The sequence below is a fragment of the Panicum virgatum genome, chromosome 3N (assembly GCF_016808335.1).
Source record: "Panicum virgatum strain AP13 chromosome 3N, P.virgatum_v5, whole genome shotgun sequence".
Lineage (NCBI taxonomy): Eukaryota > Viridiplantae > Streptophyta > Magnoliopsida > Poales > Poaceae > Panicum > Panicum virgatum.
Window position 1 is genome coordinate 23,611,859 of NC_053147.1, and position 10,243 is coordinate 23,622,101.

General features: G+C 56.7%; 1 protein-coding gene across 1 annotated transcript; it reads right to left on the reverse strand.

The window, feature by feature from the left end:
• Positions 1 to 7,879: 7,879 nt before the first annotated feature.
• Positions 7,880 to 9,787, reverse strand: LOC120667684. The gene is made up of 4 exons (XM_039947710.1): positions 9,362 to 9,787; positions 9,004 to 9,240; positions 8,444 to 8,926; positions 7,880 to 8,338 (listed from the first exon to the last, which is right to left on the reverse strand). Exons 1-4 carry the CDS (start codon positions 9,785 to 9,787, stop codon positions 7,880 to 7,882), a joined length of 1,605 nt encoding a protein of 534 aa, XP_039803644.1.
• Positions 9,788 to 10,243: the final 456 nt, after the last annotated feature.

The window sequence follows — 10,243 nt, forward strand, 5'->3', positions numbered from 1 at the left end:
TCGGTTTTAGCAGAAAAGTCCCTGGAGCCCTGTTTTTATTACAAATAAGCCCCTAGAACTTGTTTTTAGCCTAGATTATGCGTTTTAGCTCCGTTTTAGGTGGTTTTTGCGCCCACGCGATCGTTGTAACTCGTAGAATAGTTCTAGAGTAGTTTTGTGCGCTGTTTTTATGTATTGATGTACTGTTTCTTAGTTTTTGTTAGTGTTTGCTTGTATGCTTATTTTCGTGCATTGTTTTGGCCATGTGTTCGTGATTAGACGTTGATCCATCTGAGGAGCCCCAGTACCAGTACCAGGAGCAGCCTTCTTCCGAGCAGTTCGAGCAGCAGCCAGAGCAGTACGAGGAAGGCAAGTATAACATGAACAACCTATCACCTTTAAATACAATTTCATACTGCATTTTAATACTGTATGCCTTTAAGGATTTCCTAGCCAGTTTATATCCTTTATATATACCTTTGGGTTGCATTTTGGTTAGTGGTGCTAGATTGCTGCGCTATAACACACTCTGGTCCTTTTTAATTAAATTGATTAATGGTTTACTTGAACTTGATTCTGAGAGTGGCACTCTGTGTGGCTTGAGTGGCTCACTTCTCGTTAAAAGATGTTTTTTTTAGAAACATGGTTTAGGGGGCCAGCACGGTGCTTACTGCCTGGTTGGCCACTCTCCATAAGGACCGGTTCATAGAGCGACAACCTGGGACAACAGCGCTACCACAAGGCTAGAATGGGATAGACTTGGCGTAATAACTAGATCTTTTTGGTTTGGAGTAACTTACCTGCGGGGCAAGAGTAGTAAGCTTCAATGGTCCCTGCTCCTCCGGCTTGGTCTGTGCTACGTGCTTGTACCCCTGGAGGTGGGCCCCATCGTCGCCGACCTAACTCTCGCGGTTACGCCTTACCAACGAGATTCTTTTTAAAGGCCTCGTAGTGAGTCGCTGGCCATCTCACCTAAGGAAGTGTGATGAACAACTGGCGTAGCTCACGACTTGTGGGTAAAGATGTGCAACCTCTGCAGAGTGTAAAACTGGTATACTAGCCGTGCTCACGGTTATGAGCGGCCCAGATCCTCCTTTTGATTAGTGAAGTTATCTCCTTCCGACGAGGGGGGTGCTTCTCGGGGTTTACCTTGGTGGCTTGGTTTTGGTTTGGTTTCTCAGTAGTATCATAATTAAATCTGATTAATTACTATGTAACTGGGTTAATGGTAATTCATCAACTCGTAGTAAATAGCTTTAATAAAATTTTGCCAACACTTAAAAGCTAATGCAGTTGAGTCAGCCAGCCTAGAGCCTCATAGTTTGTGTTATACTTGTTGAGTACAAGTTGTGTACTCACTCTTGCCTCTTCTCTACTTTTTCCTCTTGGCTACGCTACTGCTGCTCAGTTCCTGCCGACACGAGGGAGTTCGTCCAGCGCTACCAGGATTACGAGGACTTCTAGGTGCTTCGTCTCCCAGTCGACGTCCCTGTGGCGCCCTGCTTCAGCTTCGGAGAGCTTTATCGTATTTTGTACTTCGCTTCCGCTGTATCAGACATTTTGTCATTATTGTAATAAATAACATTCGTATTCGCTTTATTATGTCTTTTTACGTGATATGTGCTATGATATACTGTTCATTCTGTTGTATATACGTGTGACTTGATCCTGGCACGTATATGATTGCTCGGTTTATGTTCGTTTATAAACCGGGTGTTACAGCACCCCTACCAACGAACCAGGTGGTGCCCCCTCCAAACCCTGCCGCTTCGACAAGCTCGGCGTCACGGCAGGCGCAGCTGGCGCAACTCACGGAGCTCGGGAAAAATCTCGAGGAGTAGCGTCGGCAGAGCAGGAGCGCACCGTGAGCAGTGCGCGTGCTCAGGCGGCAGGGCGCGTCGCTCGGGAGCGGATCCTTGCCGACGACAATGTCAACAAACCGATAGAACTGCAAAGAGCCAGCCAAAAGCTCGTCGCTGCGGCTTACCTGCTTCAGGCCTTGCCGGAGCCCTCTACGACCGAGGGACGCAACATGCAAAACGAAGCGAAGGCGCTCATCGAGCAGGCTGCAGTGCAGCAAGCTGAGAGCTCGGCAGCGCACCAGGGCCATGAGGCCTCGGTGCACACTCCCCTGGGAGACAAAGGCAAAGCGGCCGCGGCGGACGACGCGAGTGCACCCTCGGTACATGAACGCATCAAGAGGACTCCTGCGAAGGAGCGCCTCCACGACACGCACGAGCACGCCTGCGACGGCGATGCCCGCTACATCATCAATGGGAGGATGTACACCCCTCGCCGGGGTGGCCGCTTCGATCCCGAGCACGACAGGGGACTGTCAGCGGAGCCTCTGGGAACCCGCGTGTTCAGTCGGGAGATTCACACTGCTCCCTTCCCCCCATGCTTTCGACAGCCCACCACCCTCGTCAAGTACTCGGGCGAGACCGATCCCGCGGTCTGGCTCAACGACTACCGCCTGGCATGCCAGCTGGGCGGTGCGACGAATAACGCTGTGATCATCCGCAACCTTCCTCTTCACCTTGCCGACGCCACACGAACGTGGCTCGAGCATCTGCTCATGGATTAGATCCATGACTGGGCCGACCTAGTTAAGATCTTCGTGGGCAACTTCCAGGGCACTTACGTGCGTCCTGGGAACTCGTGGGATCTCAAAGGGTGTCGACAGAAACCCAACGAGTCCCTGCGCGACTACATGCGGTGCTTCTCCAAGCAATGCACCGAGCTCCCCAGTGTCACCCACGTCGAGGTCATCAACGTCTTCCTCGAAGGCATGACGTGCAGGAACATGGTGCACGAGCTTGCGTGAAGCCACCCCGCCAACACCAACAAGTTGTTCGACACTGCCACCAACTACGCCGCCACCGAGGAGGCAGTTGGTTCCATCTTTGACGGCAAGGCGAACAAGCGCAAGGAAGATGCGCCCGCAGAGGGCAGCAACAACAAGACCAAGGCCCCCGCCAAGAAACAAAAGCGGGGGAAGAAAGGAAAGATGCCGGTCCCATCGAGCCAGCGCAGACAGGGGCAAGTGGAGGACTCTGACGAGGCCTTCGTCGCTTCCCCAGACCGTAAAGGTCCTTGAGGCCCCCCGAGGCGGTGGCGGCCTTTTTGACGACATGCTCAAAAAGCCGTGCCCTTACCACAAGGGCTCGGTCAATCACACCCTCGAGCAGTGCGAGATGCTCGGAAAGTACTACAACCGCGTCACGAACCACGACGAGGACAAGAAGAAGGACACTGGTGACAAGGGTGGAGATGGCTAGTTCCCCTTGGTGGAAAACGCCTTCTTCATCTTCGGAGGGCCGACGGCGAACATGACCTCTCGGCAGCGCAAGCGCGAGCGTCGAGAAGTCTACTCCGTCACCAAGGCCACGCTATCCTACCTCGACTAGTCGGAGGACACCATCTCCTTCAGCCACGAGGACCACCCCCACTACATCCCGAACCCGGGACAGTATCCTCTCGTTGTGGATCCCATCATCGGCAACACCCGCTTCTCCAAGGTGCTCATGGATGGAGACAACAGCCTCAACGTCATGGACGCCCACACCTTGAAGCTCATGGGGATCGGACTAGACAAGCCTCGCCCCAGCAAGTCGCCATTTCACGGTATTGCGCAGGGGAAGCGGGTCCAATCCCTCGGCTAGATCGACCTGCCCGTCTGCTTTGGCACGGCGGCCAACTTCCGCAAGGAGGTGCTCACTTTTGAGGTGGTGGGGTTCAGGGGAGCCTACCACGCCATCCTTGGTACTCCAAGTTGAAGATGCCGGGCCCGAAGGGTGTCATCACCATCGGCACCTCGTTCGAGCACGCCTATGAGTGCGACGTCGAGTGCGTCGAGCACGCCGAGGCTCTGGCGCTCGACGAAGCCCTCACTGCGCAGCTGCAAGGAATGGCCGAGGAGGCCATGGACTCCAAGCAATGGCACGCGGGCGCCTTCGAGCCTGCCGAGGGCACCAAGGACATCCCCCTCAACCCGAAGACCCCTGACGGCAAGACGCTGAAGATTAGTGCCACCCTCGACCGCAAATAGGAAGTGGTGCTCGTCGACTTCCTCTGTGCCAATGCTGAAATCTTTGCGTGGAGCCCCTCGGATAAGCCTGGCATCCCGAGGGAGGTCGCCGAGCACTCCCTTGATATCCTGCCGAACTCCAAGCCGGTCAAGCAATGCCTGCGGCGCTTCGACGAGCTCAAGCGGCGCGCGATCGGCGAGGAGGTGCACAAGCTTTTGGAGGCCGGATTCATCAAGAAGGTATTCCATCCCGAGTGTCATGCTAACCCTGTCTTAGTTAAGAAAAAGAGTGGAAAGTGGAGGATGTGTGTAGACTACACTAGTTTAAATCAAGCATGTCCTAAAGTTCCATTTCCTTTGCCACGAATTGATCAAATCGTTGATTCAACTGCGGGATGCGAACTTTTGTCCTTTCTTGATGCATACTCCGGTTATCATCAAATCAAAATGAAAGAATCTAACCAGCTCGCGACTTCTTTTATTACCCCTTTCGGCATGTACTGCTACGTCATGATGCCTTTTGGCCTTAGAAACGCCGGGGCCACATACCAGCGATGTATGCTCCATGTGTTTAAAGACCATATAGGGCGAACCATAGAGGCATATGTCGACGACATCGTTGTGAAATCTAGGAAGGCAGATGACCTGGTAGCCGATCTTAGGATCGCGTTCGATTGGCTCAGGGCTAAGGGGGTGAAACTCAATCCCGAGAAGTGCGTATTTGGAGTCCCTCGAGGCATGCTCTTGGGCTTCATCATCTCCCAGTGGGGCATTGAATCCAACCCTGAGAAAGTCTCAGCCATAACTCGGATGGGACCGATCCGAGACCTAAAGGGGGTACAGAGGGTCATGGGATGCCTGGCGTCCCTTAGCCGATTCATCTCGCGCCTCGGCGAGAAAGGCTTGCCCCTGTATCGACTCCTGAGGAAGTCCGAATGCTTTTCGTGGACCCCCAAGTCCCAGGAGGCTCTCGACAAACTCAAGGCGTCGCTCTCCAGCGGTCCAATCCTAACACCGCCAGTGGATGGCGAGCCCCTCTATCTGTATGTGGCAGCCACGACTCAGGTCGTCAGTGCAACCATTGTCGTCGAACGACAAGAGGAGGGACACGCTCTGCCCGTCCAGAGGCCGGTGTACTTCATCAGTGAAGTGCAGTCTGAAACCAAGATACGGTATCCAAAGATCCAGAAAGTGCTCTATGAAGTGATCCTGGCTCGGCGCAAGCTGCGCCACTACTTCGAGGCCCATCCCATTACCGTGGTCTCGTCCTTCCCTCTCGGGGAAATAGTCCACAACCAGGAGGCCACGGGTAGGATAGCCAAGTGGTCAGTGGAGCTGATGGGAGAGACCCTCACCTACGCACCTCGCAAGGTGGTCAAATCCCAGATCTTGGCAGACTTCATAGCCGAGTGGACGACACTCAGCTGCCCCCACCCCAGATTCAAGTGGAGTGCTGGCTCCTGTACTTCGACGGGTCGGTGATGAAGACCGGCGCAGGCGCGGGCCTACATTTCGTCTCACCCCTCAGAGAGCACATGCGCTACGTTGTGCGCTTGCACTTCCCGGTGTCCAACAACATGGCGGAGTACGAGGCCCTTCTCAGCGGTCTCCGCATCGCCATCGAATTCGGAATCAAACGTCTCGACGTCTGGGGAGACTCCCAGCTCATCATCGACCATGTGATGAAGGAAGCAAGCTGCCACGACGAGAAGATGGAGGCGTACTGCAATGTAGTGCATCATCTCGAGGACAATTTCGACGGGCTCAAGCTCAACCACATCGCGCGCAAGTACAATGAGGAAGCGGACCAACTAGTCAAGATCGTGTCCGGGTGGACCACCGTTCCCTCGAACATCTTTGCCCGCGACCTCGCCAAGCCGTCTGTCGACTTCAAGAACCCTGCGGAAGACGTCGGGGCGGCACCCGGACCCTCGGGGGCTGTGACCACGGAGCCATCGGCCAAGGACCCCTCGACGTAGGAGCCCGAGGCCATGGACACCGATTTTGAGACCTCTATGGACGAGGCTGAAGCAATAGAGATCGATGAGGTCCCGCCTCCATGAGACTGGCGCACCCAGTACCTTGACTGGATGATTCGAGGGGTCCTACCCTCGGACCGCGCTCAGGCGCGACGCATTGCTAGGGGGGCCAAGTCCTTCGCTTTGATCGACGATGAACTGTACAAGCACAGTCCCTCGGGTGTCCTTCAACGATGCACCCCCATACCCGAGGGCAAGGAGCTAATCCGTGACATCCACGCTAGCATCTATGGTCACCACGCCGCGCCACGCACCCTCGTGAGTAACGTGTTTCGGCAAGGCTTTTACTGGCCCACCGCGGTCGCCGACGCCAACGACGTCATGCAGACCTGCGAGGGTTGCCAGTTCTATGCCCGGAAGACGCACCTCCCGGCCCACGCTCTGCAGACCATCCCCGTCACATGGCTGTTCGCCGTGTGGGGACTGGACCTCGTTGGCCCGCTGCAGAAGGCGCCCGGGGGCTACACCCATTTGTCGGTGGCAATCGACAAATTTTCCAAGTGGATCGAGGCTCGACCCATCGGTAAGATCAAGTCTGAGCAAGCTGTTCTGTTCTTCACTGATATTGTCTTCAGGTTCGGGGTTCCGAATTCGATCATTATCACCGACAACGACACCCAGTTCACGGGCAAGAAATTCTTGGCGTTCTGCGACAGCTACCACATACGCGTGGACTGGTCGGCTGTGGCGTACCCACAGACGAATGGGCAAGTGGAGCGTGCCAATGGCATGATCCTCAAAGGCCACAAGCCAAGGATCTTCAACAAGTTGACAAATTTGACCGGAGGTGGCTCACTGAGCTGCCCTCGGTTATCTGGAGCCTGAGGACGACCCCAAGCAAAGCCACGGGCTTCACTCCGTTCTTCCTTGTCTACGGTGCCGAGGCCATGCTCCCCACAGACTTGGAGTACGGGTCACCGAGGCTCAAGGTCTACCAAGAGCAGCAGAACCAGCAAGCCTGCGAAGACTCGCTAGACCAAGTGGACGAGACTCGAGATGTGGCGCTCCTTCACTCAGCGTGTTATCAGCAGTCCCTGCGAAGGTATCAAGCGCAGAGAGTTCGACGCCGAGACCTCAACAAGGGCGACTTGGTGCTGAGGTTTCGGCAAGACAATAGGGGACGCCACAAGCTCTCACCACCGTGGGAAGCCCCGTACATCATTGCTGAGGTGCTCAAGCCCGGCACGTACAAGTTGGCGAACGAGAACGGCGAAGTCTTCACCAATGCTTGGAACATATAGCAGCTACGTCGCTTCTATCCTTAGAATTCCAAGCTCTTTGTACATAACTTGTTCTCGTATTTGAAATTTCCCAAAGCAATAAAGAGTATGCTTTACTTATTTATCTTTGGAAACTTTCCGAGCCCTCGGGGGCTCGGGTGTGCACGAACACTGAGGTACGCTTGGCTTTACCCTCGGCAAAGCCAAGCCTCTCTCGGGGGCTACTACGGGGGAACCCCCGAACGTCCCCAAAATCGCCAATGTTTTTTCGAAAAATTTCCGTATCTAAGTTCCTCGTATATTTAGAAAGGTAGACGCAAGGCGTAAGCGACTAAGGAACGGGTCGGCCGAGCCGCGGGACCGCCTATGCCTCCGGGATACGGCATCCCCACTCACCTCCCTACGCCTAAGTCGTTTATGAATGCAAACTTCCTCGCCGAAACCTATCTAAAATATATACGAGAAAACAGAAATAAAGTAGAAGAAATAAAGGCTCGAACGCCGAAGGCCTCGATGGACCACACTGCCAATATACATTAACAAATTTCTTAATCCAAAAGGTACGATTACGACAAGTACTAACTTATTTACGTGGGCTCCGAGGCCCAGACTCTCTACAGGTTATCCTCCCCCCTCTGCGGGTCTTCAACAGCGTCGAAATCAGCTATCGGGGGGATGTCAGCCTCGAGCTTCTTGGTCAAGGCAGCGGCGAACTCCTCGACGGCAGCGTCGGCGTCATTTATGATAGCCGACGCAGTGTCCGCATCTGCGCCGGTCGGGACGACGTACCCTGACGACACCAACTGGAGGTCCATGGCATAGTGTGTCGAAGCCACGGCGAGGGCTCGTTGGACGCCGAGGCGGAAGTTGCTCTTGGCATGCTCGGCGATCTGACCGCCTAGCACTCGCAGGCGGCTGACCACCGAACTACCGGATTGAGCACCTGCCCCCTCGAGCTCCTGACACACGGCCACGGCGGTCCGCTCCAGCTCCGTGTACTTGTCGTGCGCCACCGTGAACGCGGTGTTGGCAGCTTCCTTCACCGCGGTCTCGTTTGCCACCGCCTCCTTCAGCTTTGAACAAATGAACAAAGATAAGTTGCGCCAAACTAGAATCGAACAACAGCGAAATTTCGAACACTCACCCACAATTAACCCTTGCGCCTCTTCTTGCTGGACCTGTGCGGCTTCCTGGTGCGCGGACAAGGAGTCCTCCTTCTCCTTGAGGGCGGCCTCGGCGTTACGCACTGCCGTTTCTTTCTTCGCGAGGGCCGCATCCCTCTCTGCGAGGGTCACGTTGAGCATGGCGACGGTCGCCTTCTCGCGCTGAAGCTCGGCCTCCTTACCTTGGAGATTGGCCTCCTTGCGCTGGAGCTCGGCCTCCTTCTGCTCGAGCGCCGTCCTAGCTTGCTGCAGCTCACCAGTTCGCGCCTCGGCCTCCTGGGCTCTCTGCTCTGCCGCGGCCCTTTGGGCATTGCACTCGCTGGCGGTCTGCGCCTGCTCCTTCTCTAGCGCACGCTGGCGCGCTCCCAGGTTGGTCACCAGGGTGTTGGCATTGATCGTCCGGAGCACCAAGTCGGTGTTGTACTGCCCATGCCAGCGCACTTGGGAGTACAACCGGGTCAGCTCGGCGCTCTTGTTGCGCGAGATTTCCCTCAGCCACTGCAAGTGGAAGGGCATGAGTGAAGCACACAAAAACAAGACTGAACACGAGCAATAACCAAGGGAAAGGCACCTACCTTGCTGATCTGGAAGTCCGTGGTCCTATGAAGCTGCAAGGCGCGGTCGAGGTTGCCCTGAATCTGAGAGCTGACCTCATACTGTGCCTTCCAGGCCGCTTCCTCCTCCCGCTCGTTGCAGATAAACTCCAAGGGGACCCCAGACTGGATGATCGTCCCATGACGGGGCCCCTCGGGCGTCCCCGCGCTGAGCACCTCCTCGGAGGCCGACACAAACTCGGCAATCTGGTCGGCGCACTGGCCGCAGCATCGGGGTTAATGTCCCTCGAATCCCCGAACTCGTCGCTGCTCAACGGTAGCTCCACCACCGGCTCCATGTTCCCCGGCGCCGTGTGCGCCGTCGCCATTGCGACAATGCCGTCGCAGGCTCTGGGACGCGGGACTCCTCCACCACCAGCGCCCCTGGCGCCGACTCCTCTATGACACCCTCGACCCCAACCCTCGGGGTCTCGGGGGTGGGGGTCTCCTCCTCTCTTTGGCTAGTGGGGCGCTCCAATGCGTCCCCACCAGCTCCTCCTCCTGCGACCTGCTGGGCGGCGCTATCTGCGTCGCCCCTACCGGCCTCGACTTCGACGTCCGGCCGGGTGGCGTCATCCGCACCGCCCCGGCCGGCCTCCTCCTCGGCGTCAGCCCGAGCGGCCGTTACAACGCCGCTCGGGCCGGCGTCACCCCCACTCTCCAGTGCTCGAGCCAATTGGGCCTCCTGGGCCCCTCGAGCCACAGCTTCGCGGAGCTTTTCGTCCTCCGCCTCTATGTCCACTCCGGGCGGGGGCTGCGGCGCCATGTGCGGCGTCGCGAACGCCCTGGCCTTAAGGGCCTTGTTCGGTGCGAGGCGGGCTGCACTCTTGGTGGAGGCCCTGCAGCCGGGGAGTCGAGGAAAAAACGTTGAAGTCAGCAGAATTGGAGGGTCGAGCAAAAATGAAAACAAAGTCGAGATCGCTTACTCCGATCGGGCGCTCATGCTGCGGTTGCTCCTACTGCTATTCTGGGCCCGTGGCATGCAGATGCCTCCTGATGACTAGCCCGAGGGCGCGACCCTCGGATCGTCCTGAAGCCTCGGGGCTGCCCGCACGGGCGTCTCCGCCCTTGTCACGGACTATCCGCCGCCCGTCGACACCGCGGGCGCGGGTGTCCTCCTACCCGTCGCCGGTGGGGGCAACCTCTGCCCCGTCTGGGCGTGGGCGATCTCTCGCCTGCTGCCGGCGTGGGTGACCCTCGTCCCGCCGCCGGCGTGGGCGAT